We start from the raw sequence: 17,587 nt of genomic DNA, 5'->3' as shown, positions 1-17,587 counted from the left end.
TGCATCGCCCGCCCCAGCAACCACGACTGCGGCTGCGGCGTGCATTGCCATCTCCCTCCGTCCCACCCCTCTCCCCCAATTCCACCATCCCCAGGGCCCGGCTTTGTCTTGCTGCTGCTACTACTGCTGCTGCTGCTGCATGTTTCCTGCACCTGCATCTGCATCTGCATCCGCATCCGCATCCGCCAAACACTCACCCTCCTAAGCCACCCCCAAACGTGGCTTGCGAGCTGGTGCAGTCCACCCACTAGTCCGTCAATCACCATGAGGCCCTTCTTGGCTGAGCTGGGCCCCGATATCATCATGCCCGGCCCAACCTCGCAGCCTCTCCCCTCCCAGATTCCCCCGGTCCCCAGCAACTCGAGACCGCTCCGGCTTTGGAATCCCCAGTCCTTGGCGGCACGATAATCGTAGACTCCTGCACGTGAGACGGTATTGGCACTTCGTCATCAAGAGGCCCAAGTCCCAAAACCTGCCATTCATCCGTTCCCGGTCGCGGGGCTGAAGAGGGGTAACCCTTCTTCTTGGAAAAAAAATATCACAACCCAAAGGCAGACGTCTAGAACGCAGCAAGCTGCTTTTGCCTACCCCGGTTTCAAACACCTCCAGCCCACCTGCTTGGGTACGGCAGTTTTACTTTCCGACATCTCCCGCATTCTCCAACTGCCCCAGATTGTGCGCTTTCCCAATCTGGAGGACTAGCCACACCCACGCATGTGTTGACCGTCGTTATCACTCCCAGCCGCGCCAGCTAGGACCAGTCATGGATGCTTTCCCATTTATTCCACCACATCTCAAATATGCTGGCCTATCCAAGCAAGAAAGAGATAGAAATGCCGCCGCAGAAAAAGGACGTGACAGCACCAAGACCAGCGTCACCTACTTGAGCCAGGCAAATTCCCCAGGAACAAACTTGTCGCAAGCGGACCCTCTCAACACGGCAAGGAGACACAGCACCATGACCACCCGCAGCTACCCAATTCCATTTCCCGGAAGCATGGAAAACACGGAAGATGATGACCTTCCCCCGTTTCCGGAGCCGGAGGTATCTTCACTGGCCCTCGATACTAAACCTGGCGCACAGATACATTACACATATTACCCTGCCTCGAAACCGCAGGGCAACCACCCCAATCCGTTTTCCCAGACGCTCATCGTCTTCCTCAACGGGGCCATGATGCCACGAAGCTCATGGGACGCTGCAATACGCAGCTTCTTGGAAAAACGAATCACAGGCCGACTACCATATCCAGGGTTACTAAGCTACGATCGATATGGACAAGGGGACTCCGACCCAGACCCCGACGACCCTCACCCCCCGCCCTCACACGGTCATGACGCCATCTCGGCCGTCAAAGCGCTCAAGCAATTCACCCTACAAATCTGGCGCGAACACCTTGATATCAACAAGCCAACCCACTATCCCTGCCTGATCTTCGTCTGCAACAGCCTAGGCTGCGCTCTGGCCCGCCTCTTCACCCAATGCTATCCAGGCACCGTCTCCGGCCTCCTATTTCTCGACAGCATAATTGCAAATTCCGACTATCAGACCTTCTGGCCCGACCCAGATGCTCCAGACTTTGATCCCCACATGCTGCCCGACGACGTGACGGCCGACCAAGTCCGTGCTGTGAGGGAAAAGTACAGGAGCATGTTTCACCCGGACGTGCCGAGTCCTGAGGGTCTTTCACGCAGGAACCTGGCTAAACTGCTACCGGATGCTGGGGCCCCGAAGTTGGAGGGGTATCTGGGTCGGGGTCCTTACTTGACGGTTGTGGGCCATGATTGGGAGACGTTTGCTGAACAGTCTTGTATGTTTTTCCAGTCTCATCATACATCTGTTTAAAAAGGCTAATCTCTGAACCCACAAACAGCTAACCCTCCCCTCAACGCTCCCAAAGCCCTCACAATGACGTATGCGAACCCCGCATGGCGTCGCTACAACGAGGAGCTGTGCCACATCACCGATGAAGGCAAGGCTATTGGCCCCATTACCGCGGTCCGCTGTGGCCACTTTATCCAGAGAGATGATCCACGCTTTGTCAGCGATGAAATGGTGAGTTTGCTGGATAGAGTGGTGAATCGCGTGCAGCAGGTGAGCAAGCGAGATTGAAAGTGCGACCGACATATGAAGACTTGAAAGGTGGGTTTCGATGTAATAAGTGTACATACGTAATATATCAGAAGGAGAAGAGAAGCAAGATGTAGGAGACAGAGACCCATGTATATGGAATGAGGCAAATTTCATGTGTTTCTACCATGAGGCAATATATACGTATATTTGCGTGGACAACAACAACACCTACTATACAAAAATTTCCCTTGCCTTTGAGAAAAAAAAAGCCAAATCAAAAATCAAAAAAAAAACACACACACACAAAAAACCGCCCATATGTACAAAAATAACCCATATCCATAGCTAACTTAGTCCCATCATCAGGCTAGCCCCCCGGGAAGATTCATCCAAAAAAAAAAGATACAAAGCCAGTTTCCTTTATTCCTCCCCCTCCCCCTCGTTCACATGTGTCCGACTTTCCCATGTAACGTTCATCTGCGGGCACATGCCCGAGACAACATTCTCGTCGGGAAGAAAACCGGCCGCCGAGGTCCCAGTAAGCCCAGAATGCGGGGCTCGTGATAAAGGCGCGACCCCGAACTGTGTGTCTATGTGTCCCTTGGGAAAACCTTAAACCGGAGAGTTTTTTTTAAAAAAAAGAAGAAGAAGAGAGAGAGAAAGAGAGACAGGTAGTAGCAAGGGTGGAGTGAGTTAAAAGCTTGTCACATGTCAAAAGTCGTCCATATCACCCATGAAGCTATCGACATCGGCGGTATTGCGACCGCGGTGTCTCGCATGCTGAACATCGTCATCGTGCTCAAACATTTCTTCGTCGTCATCGTCGTCGATATCATCGTTTTCGTCGGCGTGATGCTCGTCCTCCTCTTCTTCAACCCGTTCCTCTAGCAACTTCCTTTTCTCTGCTTCGCTGAGACCTGCTTTACTCGCTGCTTCCATCCGCACGCGCAATGGGCGGTTCTGCATGTAGCTTTCCATGTAGCTTGCGCCGAGGCTGCTCGGGTAGCCGTAGCTGCCTGCTTGATCCACATCCGCGACGCCCGAGCCGTGCAGACCGCCGACGTAAGTGTCGAAATCTTGGTCTTGGTCTGCGAGGCCATCGCTTTCGAGCTCCGTGGTTGCGACTGCCGAGTTGGGGAAAATGGGATTGGGACCTGCGGTTTCGGGGATTGGGTGGGGCGGTTGGGTAGGCGGAGGGTCGAGGAAGGTGCGCGAGGCGGTTTGTGCGGTCCCAAAGGGTATGCTGGGTGAGCGTGGCGAATGAAGGGGTGGCGAGTGCTCGCTTGCAATGGATACGGGTGTTGGTGTCTGAGACTCAGTCAAGGCCTTGTTGGCGGACCGGATAGCGTTGGCCATTGGGAGGGGAAGGCTGTGGTGTACGGCATCATGGTTCTCAATGTAAACTGGGTTCTCCGATGTAAGGCGCGGATCGATCATGTCGTCAAGCGAGGCGATGGAATTGGAGGCTGATGTTGTTTCGCTGCTAGGTGAGGTGAGCAATGGCTCGTCGACCGTGTCCGAGGGATGGACTGTCTGGCCATCAATGACTAGACTGACTCTCTTGCGCGGTGTTTTGGCCTTGTCCTTGTGTCGCAGCGCCGACTTCTTCATTGTCGAGCGTTTGGACTTCTTGGCTGCTTCGGTTGACTGCTTCTCCCTCGTCAGCGCGCCCAAGGCTGGGTTCTCCATGTCCTTGTTGTCCTTCCTCTGCTTCCGGCCTTCTTTGCTCTGCTCAGCATCTCTCGACGCTCCTGCCACAGGCGTGCCTGCTGCGCTGTTTGCGCCGTAGGCAGTGTCTGGCTTTGGCGTCGGTCTCTTTCTCTTCTCTGGCGAACTGTCGCGGGCGTCGAGCAGTGGCAGAAAGACGGGCGTGACTAAACCGTAGAGCTCTTGCTCTCTCTTGTGCACCTTTGTGTGCTTCTTCTGCTTAGTTCTTTCCTCGGGCTCGGGCGCCTTTGCGTGGGGCGGCTCGGGCGCAGAGGGCTCCTGCGGTGCTGATGAGGGAGCAGTGTCCTCAGCATTACTTGCCCAAGTTTTCTGGGCAGAACTTAATTGCTGAGGGCATTGCATTGAGCGGTACTGGTCTACAAGCTAGGCCGGAATCAGTCCTCAACAGCACTCTGACAAACATGGACAGGGCGCGAAACAGTGGAAAAGCCGCCGGGGGAAAGGGAAAAAGGAAAGGCAAAGGCGTAGTGGTCGTATTAATAGTTCAACAAGTACATACCTGGTGGCCATAGTCGCGCAGTTCATCCTGCTTAGACTTGATATAGTCGTTGATGTCCTGCTGCAGCTGCTGCCTTCTGAGCTCGACGCTGCGGGCGAGGGCGTCCAATTGCTCTCTGGTGAAGCCTGGAACCTCGGCCAGGCTCGGGTCGGATTGAAGAAGCATGGACTGGGCGGTGGACGAGGGAGTCTTCTGATCGGCCGGGAGATTCCGCTTTGGGCGTGCGGTGGGCAGGATTTGCAGCCTTGAGCGTGTAGCAGGTTTTGGCGACACTGGATCGTTTGCGCCTGGGCAGTGTCAGTGTCAGTGGGAGGCATTGCCTGGGGGCAGAGGCAGCACAGGCGGTCCATTGTCGCATTTGGTAGTGGGAATGGCATACCTTGTGTCGGCGAGTGACGCATTCGCCTAGCGGCGATTGGCTGGGTCCAGGCGGTCACAGGGCTCAACGGCTATACCGTACCTTGGACTGATCTTACCCCCAGGCAACGGGCAATGGGCAACTGACCAGCAGAGAGTGGCACAGCCAGCGGCGGCGGTAGTCAATTGCGTGCTTCAGCAGGCGCCGGCAGGGAAAACGGCAAAATCTCTGTTGTCGCGCGGTGTCGTGAGGGGGCCCAAGTTGGAAACTGAACGCTTTCTACTAATTATCGAACAGCCGCCAGACCTCAGACGAGGCATAGTGCGGTGGGGCAACACGCCCAGGCGCGCAGAGATCAACGCTTCTAGAAGGACTGTAGCCTTTGCGCTGACGGCCTTCACCACCCCTACACACGCCCTGCTGGTGCTGCGCAGCGACTGCCTACAAAACCCCGTCCGTATATATCCAAGTACGTATACACGTGTGTACTTGCGCCAGGTCAGGTCGGGAATCCGCCATGGTCGCTACCGATGGCTTGTGTATGCGCCCCCCTGTGCACTAGCATGTCAAGCGTGCATGGCTTTCCTCATCCGGTTATCCACCAAGCCAAGTTACACCCGTTTACACCGATCAATCTCCCCGTCCTCTGAACTCTGGTTTGCCAGATCTCTGTAGGGCCTGCCTGGTGTTCCCGATATTTGGTTTACACAAATGCACCAGTGCTGACAAGCAGAAGGGAACCCACCTCACCGGAGAGACAAGCCATGTGTCTAGACCCACTTCACATGCTCGCAATGAGTTATCTGCAGCAGTGGTCGCGATAAGTGCGGGGAGGATAGAGAGACACTGCATGATTGGATGCTAGACCCTTTGTTGGGAACAATGTCTGAACTGTAATCGAATAGCTATTCGCGTCTGAGCTGTTGAGCGCACTCTACATGGTATACATATATACATACGTCCTTCCGGACCAGTGATAGGATGCCTCGACGCTTGTTTCCCATGCCTCTGACGATATGCTCTGGGCAATGTCGCCATACCTGTATTCGATCGGTGCGCGAACCATGTGCTTAGCTGTACTACGCGTGGCTCGAATAGCCAGTGCGCTCCACCACTACAGTTTAGAACACCCTGAAGCTAGCGTTGACGGAATTGCTTGGTTCGTTGACATGAACTAAAAGCAGCGCCGTTGCTCACCACGGCGTGACCAACTAACTCTGTGGCGTTGGAAGCGGAAGTACCGCCGGTACACTAGACAGGCAAGCCGAGGCTCAAGCCAGAATGTCAGCTCCGCCGCTGCACCGTGCCGCAGCTGATTCTTGGGCATTCACGTTCTCCTGCTCGGTTCTCGTCCGCCAGGTACTCAGTCGCCGCCTTCCTCCTCCTTTGCTTTCTCTTCCGCCTCGGCCTTCTTCTTGTCCTCCCACTTCTGTTTCTTCTCTAGCAGCTTTTGTAGGTTCTTTGCGCCGTTAAAGACTCCATATGTCTTTGCGCTGCACGCCGCACATGTCGGGTCCTTTCGATATCGCTTCAAAGCGCATGCCTCGCAGAAGTAGTGTCCACACTTTGTGATGATAGGCGTCTTGTACGGCTTCTTGCAGATGATGCAGGCGAACGGTATCTTTTCCAAAAGCGCCAGGTCGACGCCATCTTCATCTTTCTCTTGGGCGTCACGGTTGGCAGACGCGACAACAGTGCCACTGGGCTTCTTGCCCTTGGTGGACATTTCCCACTCGCGGTCGAGCTTCCAGCCTGCTGCGTAGTCTTCACGGGCGTGCAGAAACTTGCAGTTGTCGCCAAAACCACAGAATCCCGTCTGCTTGTAGTCCTTGCACACATCTGGTGTATAGTCGGTGACTGTGATTGTTCGAATGTTTGTGGATGCCTTGACAGGCCCTACTTGGCGCGTCGGCGCGTCGGGGTTCTTTTCAATGAGCGAAGAGGCCTTTGTGCGCGTGCTGCCCAACAGGTTCTGGGAGCTGAGAGCATCGTCGGTCTTTTCCTCGTACCAGTTGGACTGCTTTGTCGCATCGTTGCTTGCTTCGATTACCGCAGAGGTGTTGGCGGCGTATTGTGTTGTGCCCTCAATGGATGTGTTGGTCTTCTGGTCTGCGGTAGAGGCTTTGAGGGCGTTGTCGTTGACCTTTCGCCGCTTCACTACACGGCCGTCGTCGCCTTCTGCGTCGGAACCGGATGAGAAGTCTGAATCCGACTGGGGCGGCGGAGGCGCGACTTTGCGAGGCGCGGCCTTGGCTCCTCGTTTCTTGAACTTGACGACGGGCGCATCCATGGCGATTGTGGAGTGGCTAAGAGTGTGAGTGGGTGTGGATGGATGTGCAAGGTGAGGTGCGAGATGAGCAGAGAAAGTCGGAGGCAGGCTGTGGCTGAGAAATCAAGAATCACGTGCCGAGATCCGGGGTAGTGGCGCAGGCACAAGTGGCAGGAGGCGGGAGGCGAGCGGGAGATAGTCCGGGCATACCCAGGCCGGACTCGACCAGCCATGTGACCACTAGTCCGATCACGTGGAGATGCGCTCACCATGGCCATGGTGCTGATCCGACCGAGTTGATGAGTCGGCTTGAGCGCGGGACGTTTGGCGCACAGAGTTGTGGGTAGGTAGGTGTGGCCATGGTGAAGCCTCCGAGTGCATAGTTACCCACTGACTAGCCACAACCAGTCCTGGGATGCAGCATCAATGGGGCGCGGATCGGGGCTGCCAGCCTCGTGTACAAAGGGGCATGTGTATTGGAAATATGTATATGCGCCAGCAACGGAGGCAGTATGTAGTATATACATGAACACAGATACACAGGCCACGATTGCATTATGCGCGCACCGAGGCGGAGAGGCGGCAGCCCCTATCTCCCATGTCATGGTACCCCTACTGTGGGAAAAGAGGCGGCCGCAGTCGTGGGCTATGTACTCAAAGTCAGTAGTAATGGGGTGCGTATAGTGACGCAGGTGGTGTCATCGGGGTCCGAGCAGAGGCCAAGGGGAACTGGTGAGTGGATGGATGGATAGCCGTAAACACCTGTCTGCGCTCTGCGCCCGCGTATCAAGGGCTGCATGCCAGGGGGAGCCGCACAGCAGCGGTGGGGACTCGGGGTGCTCTCGCTCTCCTGCAGTTGGATGGATGTACTTGTACACATGCATGTACCTGGGCGAGGGTGGAGAGGCCTCAGCTACTACTGCCCTCTGCCGCTAGCGCTGTTGATGCTGTGGATGCCGCGCTGCCTCGTTCGCCATAGCCTGCCCTGACGTGCACGGCCGCCTCATTTCGCTCGTCGACACACCACACCCTCCGCCTCTGCTGAACCTCACTCCTCTGTCGCCTTTGTCGCCTCCGTCGCCCCTCCAGCCCGTTCGGCATTCCCTTGTTTCTTTTTTCGTTACCCTTCGCCGCCGCTGCCCCCAGCGATGCGCATTTGCTTCTTTTCTATAGTGTGACCGAAACGCGATCCAGTGCCAGCAGCCGCGGCCGTGTCTCGAGTCGGCTTTGTGCGCGTCGCCCTCGACCAAGCCCTTTGTGCATTCCGACCTCGCCTCGACCAAGTGACGCTCCCTGTCGCTTCTGTCTCCAGCACACCATCACCACAGCTGCCGCCACTCGTCGCCGGATCCACGTCCCTTGCCTGCTCCTTAATTATACCTTTTTCCACACCCACCCTCTACTCCATCATCTAAAAACTACATAAAAAAACTTATTCCCTACGCGTCGTTACCCTCAGCACTCCCCCCGGGCAATGGGACAATAGGAGACCGGGCCTTCGCGACTACTAATGACCGCAGCAAACCCTCCACCGGGCGCCTTGCCGGTGGAGCATCTCAATGGATCAGATCCCTTTCTCGCGCCCCCGCAGGATGGCCAGAGGCGATACTCGGCCTTCGACAATTCCCAGTTCTCCCTTTACGTAAACGGATCGCCTGCTCAAGCCAAGCGCGCCCTCGAAGCACACTTGGCAGAGACAACTCGCAGGCTGCAGGAGACATCCCACCTCGGCAACGCTCTTGTCCAACAACGAAAGGAACTTGAAGACAGGCTGCAGGAAGTAGAGCAGCAGCAAGAGGAGAATGACATTGGCGAGGATCTGCGCCAGAGGCTGACCGAGCTGGAGAAGGAGTTTAATGAGGTCGGACGGGAGACGGCTCGCGTCTTCCTCCCCAAATCCCGCGTTCCGAGTGGAGAGACTGACGCTGCAACCGGCGGCTCAGTCTACTCGAGTGAAGCCCTCCAATCGCCTACCAAAGTCAGCGTTCCGTCGCGGAAGCAGAAGAACCAGCCGCCCAGTCGCATCAACGATATCGCCCTAGCAACTGAAATCTCCACGTCTCTGCTCTCCCAACTCAAGGAGCTCCAGGCTGTTCTGCTTGAGAAGGATGAGGCTCTCAAGGCAGCTGACCTCGACAGGTCCCAACTTGAAATTGAAGTTGAAGGCTTGTCGCAGCGCTTGCGAACCCTGGATGAGAGTGAGTCGCGACTAAAGGATGTCAACTGGAGTCTTGAAACGCAAATCCGTGAGTCCGAAGTACAGTCCAAGTCGGCAGCAGACAAGGAACACCGTCTTAACCATGCCTTGGATCTCGCACGCACAGAAAGGACCACCTTGGAAAGGGAACTGGAGGAGTTGAAGCAGATGTACACAAAGCTCAATGACGACCACATCAACAAGACCAAGCAGCACGAGACAGAACTTTCCATTCTTCGTCGCAATGTGGCCATGACAGAGACCGAGAAAGGTGCAATGCAACGCAAGGTGGAGGAGCTCACAGCCAAGAACCAGCAGCTAGCACAGGCTATTGCCTGGCGTGCAAGGTCCGAAGAGCGTGGTCGCTCTGAAGATTCCTCGCAAGATGACAGCTTTGTGGAACGACAATCAGGAACTCCAGAGCATTCGCCTGCACCCTCACCAAGCAAGGCTACTCCCCGCCATGGCATGCTCGAGACCGAGACACTGAAGCACTCCCTTCAACACGCCCACCGTATGATCCAGCAACTCAAGAACAACATTCACCGCGAAAAGACCGAGAAAATCGAGCTCAAGCGAGTGTTGCAAGATACCCGTGATGAATTAGACACAGCCCGCGCTCAAGTTGCACCTGGCAGCGCCAGCAAGAGAAGGAGAAGCGAAAAGGACATCTTCAAGAAACCTCCTCGACCAGATCGTCTTGGCGCTCTGCGTAGTGGCACCCAGGAGATCATTGAGGATGACGAGTGGGAAGAGGAGGAAGGCATGCCAGCTACACCCAGCCGACAACCGCACCTGTCTGTCTCTACTTCTCGAATTTTCTCTAGTGGAAACAAATCTGCCACAGAGACGAGCGCGTTCGAAGGGTTTGAGACTGCCAACGAGACGTCGGATGCTGCTTTCGAGACTGCAACTGAACGTGACGGCGTGGCAACCGAGTCGGACGCTTTCCAAACAGGAGCAGAGACACTTGACGGAGACAGCAGTGATCAGCTAACCGAAACTGAGGCTAGACCTCCTAAGCTGAGCGAGCGTCATAGTCGACCATCGCTCTCAAGTCGGGGTCGTGCTGCTTCCTACCAGAGCACAGCCTCTACGTCTGGTGATGACTTCAGTGAGCCGGATTTCAGGACGCCTTTGCACCATCAGAATTCTCGTATTCGGTTGAGGCCGAGCAGCTCTCGCAGGTCAACACCCAAGATCGGCTCGGGTTTGTTTGCTAGTACACCTCCTGCATCTAGGGATTCTCCTGCAAGCTACATCAGCAGTAGCAATGAGAATACGCCTGCTCAAGGCAAGAGTCTGTTTGCAGAGCTGAACGACTTGAGTGACGATGATGGCAGCTCTGTTGAAGGTACTGTCGAGGGCACACCAAGCCGCTCTAGTATCATACACTCGCGTCAGTCGTCAACGGACGCACTGCGAAGAACCATCACTGCTATGCCCAGGCCACTTATGGTAGACTCGGGTACCATGACCGAGCGAGCTATCCCTGAGCCCATCACCATTTCTTCAATTTCTAGCCAGGATACTCAGCCTCAGGCCATCCGCATGCCTGTCCTTCAGTTGTCCTCTTTGCGTTCAAACGACACAAACCCGCAGGCCCCACGCCCACAAGACCTCCAGGTGTCTTCAGTTTCTTCGCAAGGTACAGAGCCAAAGCAGGTGCTCCCACCAACGCTTCGTCTCTCCAGCGTTTCTGGAAACGCAACCAGTCCTCGCGCGCCACAGCTGCCTCAATTGGCTGTATCATCCTTGTCTGCCCAAGGGACGGAGCCGCAAGCTCCCTTGGTACCATTGTCAGCATACTCTTCTTTGCGTTCGCTGGACACTGCACCACGTGCTGCACCTGTCACACCTCTGAACATGTCATCGGTGTCTGCCCATACAACAGAGCCTCGGCATGCTCTCCCAGCACCCCTTGCGCTCTCGGATTTCGCATCTCAGGCTACGGAGCCTCGATATGCTTCTTTACAGCCTCTCGGATTGTCAGACTTCTCTTCCCAGGGCACAGAGCCTCGACATGCTCTTTCACAACCTCTTGGGTTGTCCGGCTTTTCGTCAGCGGGCACGGAGCCTCGACAATCTTTTCCACCACCTCTCGCCCTGTCAGGTTTCTCATCTCAAGGCACTGAGCCTGTCTCACCACACGTGCAAGAGCCTGTCGTTGCTTCGTTGGACGTTTCTTCTATATCTCATCAGGCTACTGAGCCAAAGGAAACTAATAACTCGAAGCTTCTAGCTCCATTACAGCTGTTGAGATCGGCCATATCGACTCAGTCAACAGAGCCTGTGGAGAAAATTGAGTCCGTTGCTGATGCTCCCAGGTCCATAGTGACTTCTGAAGAGGCTGCCTCGGTACAACCCCAGCAGGCACCTCGAGCACAAGAGCATCAGTTGCTTCAAATGTCAAAGGTGGCTGCTCACGCAACCGAGCCAAGAGATGCGTCGCACAAGCAGACACCTCTGCAGATATCAGCCCTGGTGTCCAACGGAATCGCGCCCAAGGATGCGCCCCGCACACCACTTTCAGCGTTTTCGACAACGTTGACCCAAGCCACAGAGCCGCGAATGCCCAGTCGAGAGAGACAACAGTTTTCTGAAATCTACTCGCAAGTTGCTACCGCGCCTCTTGCACCGCGACTACCGCACATGCAACTGTCAAACTTTTCAGTCCAGTCTACCGACCCTGTTGAGACGCCCAAGCCAGCTCCACAGCAGCTTTCGTCATTGTCTTTCGAGACATCACAGCCTATGGAGCCTTCGAGACCAGCCCTGTCATCCTTCTCTGGTCTCTTGTCAAAAGCGACTGAGCCAATGGCGCCAAAGGCATCAGCTTCTATGGGTCTCTCAAGCGTAGAATCGCAAGTCACAGATCCTGTCAAGCCGGCACAGCACGCGCCATCGCAACTCTCAACCGTTGACACGGTCGAAACAGAACCCATTTCGCCAATTCTTCCTTTGGAATCTGTCCTCAACGTGTCCAACGTACAAACAGTCCACGATACTCAGCCTGAGTCGCCAACGCTTCCAGCGTTCCTCCCAAGTCCCATAAGCAGGCCATCCACAGCAAACAGAGAGCAAGCTCCTGCCATGAGCTTGTCATCTGTTGCAACTCAAGGTATTGAACCAGTAGTGCCGTCAAGACCTGTGACTGCACACAGGGACACCCCACCTCTCACTCTATCGACTATTTCTCAAACAGAGACGATTGAGAACAAGCAGCCGTCAGTGCCCAAGATCAGCTACTTTGCTGCCAGTCCAACCACGAGCAAGGATGCCTCAATTGACACTATTCCTTCATCGGACGATGGCCGAGAGACACGTGCACCTCTTACGCCTATAAGCGCCAATATTCCTGTTAGGAAAAGTCAAATACAAATGGCTGATGGGGGAACTCAGACTATGGTATCTGCCGAGCAGATTGACAAGTTACTCCTTGCTCGAAGTCAATTACGGAGCGGCACAGCGGTCTTAGAAGGGTCAGAGAGAGCCCTTGCATCTCCTGGATCACCTAGAAAGTCAATACCCGATCCTCTCCGAACCCCAAAACGCCCAGGAAGCTCTGGAAGCATGCGTTCGCGTATAGAGACGCCTCCCCCACTACCACGGGACCACAAAGAAGTCATAGCTGCTGCATCGCTCAGACCCATGTCCCCTGGGTCAATGGGGCCGCCCTCGCTTCCTGCCTCAGCCTACAAGAAACGACCGCAAACGCCAACCATCAAGTCAAGCAACAGCAATCTCACTCCTATGACAGGCGGCACTACTCCACGTGTGCGTCGTCCGTCAAATCGAAGCGGTGCATCTTCGCCTCTCAGTCACCGATCATCGTTGTCTTCGTTCACTTCGGAGATTGATCAGCGCTTCAATATACCTGGAGGCCCATCGTTTGCTCCAGGTGGACTAGCTGGCGGTGCCACAGACCCACGAATGATTCAGGCCATTACTCAGACCATGATTGGCGAGTACCTATGGAAGTATACCCGCAAGACTGGCCGTGAAGGCATGTCTGAAAAACGGCATCGACGCTTCTTCTGGATCCATCCTTACACAAGGACTTTGTACTGGAGTGACCGCGATCCTCAAAGTGCCGATAAATCGACCTTGAAAGCGAAGAGTGTAGCTATTGAATCTGTCCAAGAGGTCGACGACCCCAACCCTCTCCCTCCCGGGCTTCACCAGAAGAGTTTACTCGTCATCACGCCGGGCAGGTCAATGAAGTTTACTGCGACTACGGGTCAGAGACACGAGACCTGGTTCAATGCTCTGAACTATTTGTGTCAGCGCGTTGAAGACGTTGAGGAAAAGTCTTCGCCAGTGTCAGAGCATAGGCCTACAACTGCTGAGGAAATTCAAGACGAGTTCAACGGCGGATATAGAAGCTCTTCGCGCCAAACCGGCCGATCAAGAGCTTCAGTGATGTCGTACGCTACTAGGCGCGCGTCGTCTCGCGAGCCTGGCCAAGTACCCACGATCCGACAATCAAATTATTCTCAGCAACGCACGCTTTCAACCGAGGCACCGGCTCATGGCTCTGTCGCGAGCAGATTCACTAGCATGCTCCGGCCAAGCGCCTCAGTTATGCGAGGATCTTTCTCCAGCCGGCGAAGCAGCAAGGCCAACGCGCCGGAGACAGCAATGTATGAAGAGCCAAGCGCTTCTCACCTGGAGCTTAGTCGCGATATTCACGAGCACTTGGAGCAAGACGAAGACTTCATGCCCAATGTTCGAGCGTGCTGCGATGGTAAGTACCACCTTCCCTCTTATAAAACCGTCATGTGTGAGCTAATGTTTGCAAAGGTAAACACGATGTTGGGCATCTTCATCAACACTCGATCAGAGGTCGATACGTCAAGGCCTCTAGTTCGCGGCCTTCGCTCTTCGGTTCCATGAGCTCGCGGGCTCAGTCTCGAGCTGAGTCGCGCACAGAATCTCGCACCGAGTCTCGGACCGAGTCACGTACAGAGATGCGCAACGAACAACTCCGCCACCAAACCGAGATGGAGGCAGCAAACTACTCAGCTGGTGCATAAAACTCTACTCACTACCTACAAGCCATTCCTAAGCATCACACGGTTCGCTTTTGCGAGCTTGAACTGGTCACATGATTTGACTGACATTCTTTATTTTCCTAGCATTCTGTATAACTCGTGGGAGTCGGTCCCTATTTCCTATGTCTATCTCTGTCCGTTTTGCGGCTTTTGGACGTTACAGTTCGATCTGGATTCGCATCAAACAACAAATAAACCTCGAGTGGTCGCCACAAGAGCCTAAAGCATGGCTTTGGGTGGTGAAGCATTGCCTGTCCGATTTGCGCAGCGTGCTTGAGTGGGGATGGAGCTGTACACTGAGACGACCTAACGCTTCTTCTTCGCACTAGGCTCCGACTTCGCTGTGTTTGTCGGGGCATGTTTCCGTATAGCTTGTAACTAGACCCTTCATTCTCTCCTCACTCTAGAGTTGTCAAGTTTCGCATGTTTGATCTGGCAGCATATTGGAGTTGGATAATGTTTGATAGGTGGTGATAGAACTACTGTGACGGCGAATGGCTAGAACGATTGGGGCCAATGAAGAAAGATGTAAATTGAAACATGTGCCCTTGCTCGTGATCATGCGGAGAGAGACGGCGCTTTAACTGCTACTATTATTGATGCGCGTGACGGCGGCCGAGCGGGCATGCTCGCATCATGTTCATGCAGGTCGCAGGTCGCAGAGACGGTATTCTCCGGGGGGCAAAATGCCAAGAATCTGCGTCACCGCTAAACTGAAGTAGTAGACCAAACTTTCGCTCCTGGCCAGACGCGAGGCCCATTCGTCTATTCCCTCCTTTACAACCACACAAAATCAATCGCGCATCCCATTTCCTTGTTCCACCTTCGTTTCAGCAACTGCGGGCAGCTTCCGGTATACCTATAATAGACTTTTGACCACTCTAATCACACCTACGCAAACACGCCAAAGCGCGACCCAGCGCACGATACCATCTCGCACGACTTCAGAGACGACGACGACGACAGCAACGCCGCGCAACGACAACGGCAAACCTTTCTTCGACTAAAAACGATACCAACACACAACCGCAACCATGGCGCGTAACTCTGAAAAGGCGCATTCGATGCTCTTCCGCTTTCGCGCGGCGCAGGCTGCCGAAGCGGGAATCATTGATATTTCGCGCACGCGCCGCCCCAAGCTCATCACGTCAGTCAACTCGATTCCCGTGTGCGAAAAATGGCGTGGCCAGGTCCTCAAGGAGATTTCACGCAAAGTCACAAAGATCCAGGACGAAGCGCTCTCGGATTACCAGATTCGCGATCTCAACGATGAGATTAACAAACTCATGCGAGAGAAACATATGTGGGAGAGCCAAATTAGGTCGTTAGGAGGGCCCAATTACATGCGAGGCGGAAGAGTACTAGATGAGGAAGGGCGTGAGGTTCCTGGAGGTGGCAAGGGGTATAGGTATTTTGGGCGAGCCAAAGAGTTGCCAGGTGTCAAGGAGCTCTTTGAAAGGCAGAGTCGCCCAGAAGATGACATGGACAAGGGACGCGAAAAGAGGAGCGAGCTTAGGCAGAAGGTGGATGCGGGTTATTATGGCTATAATCTGGACGAGGAAGACGGCACGCTCTTGGCATACGAGAAAGCAAAGGAGCGCGAGGCCTGGGACAATTTCATGTTACTGGGCGATGAACTGGACGAGAAAGCGAGCAAAGTGCAAAAAGAATGGATCGAGCTACCAGGCGACGCCGGCGATGGTGTACGATGGCGAGTCCCTACGCTCGACGAGGTCAACGTCGAGCTTGTCGAGCGCAGGAGGAGGAAGCTACTTGAGAAGTTGGGATGATTGGACGATTGACATATTCAACGCGCTCTCTTTTTTTTCCCTCCTCCGCGGAACCATTCTGAGAGGCTGAGAGATAGCGAACAGAAATCGGGTTTAAACTGTACAACATCAACAGATTGCAGCATTCGTTTTGGTTTTTGGTTTTTGGTTTTCTTTTCCCTCCAACCGACAATCCCTTTTTTTTTCTCTGTACCTTTTCTTCGAAGCTAGAAGAAGTAAGGAAAAGAAGAAGAAAAAAAGGATCAAAGACCGATATACCCTTTTTCGTTTCTTTTTTTATTTGGGCTGAACACACTTCGGCTATCAAACAACTTTATCAGCTCACATGTACATCAGTATCATTGGCGGACGAGCAAGAGCGAGTCCGGAGCTAGAATGTATGAACTAAGACGTTTTTATAGAAGAAACAAGATTGGTGCTTTGTGAAATAAGTTGCTTTTTGAATGTGAAAAGAGGCGGGCTTCGTATCTACATGTTCGCTGCCGTGACGGTGGAAGGACTTGGGTATCTCATTTTGTTCTTGTAGAGTTCTTCTTGCAGCAAGCCGACCCCCGTTGCTTGCGCACTTTTTCCCAGCTTTCTGCGCAGCTGCATAGTGTTTCCTTTGACACAGGCATTCAACCCCCGTTGCGCGTTTGAGTTTTTTCCCTCTCTGCCACCCGCTCCAATCTACCTTCCTAGCACATAGAATAAAAGCTTTTTTTCCCTTACCCATCTTACCAACTCAAGTCGTAAACAGCGAGTCTTCTTCTCGGAGGTACTCCCCGATGTCTGCCTGTCTAAACGTAACAATGCCCGTGGGATCCAACTTCCTCGCATCAGCCGTCGACCGCGCACTCACACCGAATCCCTGTTTCCCTCTATTAGCCCACCTTCTTTCCCCCACAAACAACACAAACAATTTCCTGGTCAAACTTACCAACGGCGTATCATTCATACTCAAAACCACGACACCCTGGTGCTCGGGACAATCCTCGCTCCACCTCCCCACATGCGCCTTGAGCACATTACCGCCGTACAAGAACGGCATCTCGCCATTCTGCTTCACCCACACCTTGTAGCGCGCGTGCGGCGCAATGACGCTCAGCGCTGTGATGTGGAGACGGAACTTTCCAGTTTTTGTGAATTTTCCGAGGCAGATTCCCAAGGAGAGCAGGTTGTCGCGCGCGACGCTTGTGGCGAGGTTGGCAAGGGATTCGCGGACGTAGTAGACGCGGGAGCCCTTGATGGATGGATAAGTAATTGGGGATCGGCATGGGGATTTGTGGAAGGGGAAGGGAGAAAGGAAGGGTGGTTTACCTGGACGCGGAAGACGTTGCGGTCGTTACCGCCAGCTGGGTCGGCGATGAGGTTTGTGATGCCTTTTCCGCAGTAGGAGGCTAGTTTCTCGAAGAGAGTTTTTGTTTCTGGTTCGGTGAGGGGCCTCATGTTGGGCGAATTGGTATATTGCGTATCCCAGGTGTCGGTTGGGGGTGGAGGGTTTGGAGGGAAGCTGTTGCTGGGATCTGGCGCAAGTTCGCAAAGTCGAGATGTGCTTTTGCCCGGGCAAAAAAATGTGGAGCGCAAAAGCGGGACTAGTCTCCGCTGCGGCCAAAATTTCCAATGCGCATTCCCTCTT

At 54.3% G+C, this 17,587-nt stretch overlaps 6 protein-coding genes across 6 annotated transcripts; 3 read left to right on the top strand and 3 right to left on the bottom strand.

The window, feature by feature from the left end:
* Positions 1-763: 763 nt before the first annotated feature.
* COCMIDRAFT_29314 (uncharacterized protein) lies at positions 764-2,113 on the top strand (the record flags this gene model as incomplete). Its single annotated transcript, XM_007693288.1, has 2 exons — positions 764-1,811; positions 1,875-2,113. The coding sequence occupies 2 exons, from the start codon at positions 764-766 to the stop codon at positions 2,111-2,113; spliced, it is 1,287 nt and encodes a 428-aa protein (XP_007691478.1).
* A 672-nt stretch (positions 2,114-2,785) lies between these two features.
* COCMIDRAFT_104665 (uncharacterized protein) lies at positions 2,786-4,466 on the bottom strand (the record flags this gene model as incomplete). Its single annotated transcript, XM_007693298.1, has 2 exons — positions 2,786-4,165; positions 4,302-4,466. The coding sequence occupies 2 exons, from the start codon at positions 4,464-4,466 to the stop codon at positions 2,786-2,788; spliced, it is 1,545 nt and encodes a 514-aa protein (XP_007691488.1).
* A 1,556-nt stretch (positions 4,467-6,022) lies between these two features.
* Positions 6,023-6,949, bottom strand: COCMIDRAFT_39893 (uncharacterized protein; the record flags this gene model as incomplete). Its single annotated transcript, XM_007693292.1, has 1 exon — positions 6,023-6,949. One exon carries the CDS (start codon positions 6,947-6,949, stop codon positions 6,023-6,025), a length of 927 nt encoding a protein of 308 aa, XP_007691482.1.
* Positions 6,950-8,438: 1,489 nt separating this feature from the next.
* Positions 8,439-14,161, top strand: COCMIDRAFT_8361 (uncharacterized protein; the record flags this gene model as incomplete). The annotated part of the gene is made up of 2 exons (XM_007693284.1): positions 8,439-13,872; positions 13,929-14,161. 2 exons carry the CDS (start codon positions 8,439-8,441, stop codon positions 14,159-14,161), a joined length of 5,667 nt encoding a protein of 1,888 aa, XP_007691474.1.
* Positions 14,162-15,213: 1,052 nt separating this feature from the next.
* COCMIDRAFT_29310 (uncharacterized protein) lies at positions 15,214-15,969 on the top strand (the record flags this gene model as incomplete). Its single annotated transcript, XM_007693287.1, has 1 exon — positions 15,214-15,969. The coding sequence occupies one exon, from the start codon at positions 15,214-15,216 to the stop codon at positions 15,967-15,969; it is 756 nt and encodes a 251-aa protein (XP_007691477.1).
* Positions 15,970-16,693: 724 nt separating this feature from the next.
* Positions 16,694-17,397, bottom strand: COCMIDRAFT_8359 (uncharacterized protein; the record flags this gene model as incomplete). The annotated part of the gene is made up of 3 exons (XM_007693283.1): positions 16,694-16,819; positions 16,889-17,191; positions 17,269-17,397. 3 exons carry the CDS (start codon positions 17,395-17,397, stop codon positions 16,694-16,696), a joined length of 558 nt encoding a protein of 185 aa, XP_007691473.1.
* Positions 17,398-17,587: the final 190 nt, after the last annotated feature.

The sequence above is a fragment of the Bipolaris oryzae genome, assembly GCF_000523455.1.
Source record: "Bipolaris oryzae ATCC 44560 unplaced genomic scaffold scaffold_159, whole genome shotgun sequence".
NCBI lineage: Eukaryota > Fungi > Ascomycota > Dothideomycetes > Pleosporales > Pleosporaceae > Bipolaris > Bipolaris oryzae.
This window is presented reverse-complemented; position numbering and strand designations above follow the sequence as displayed.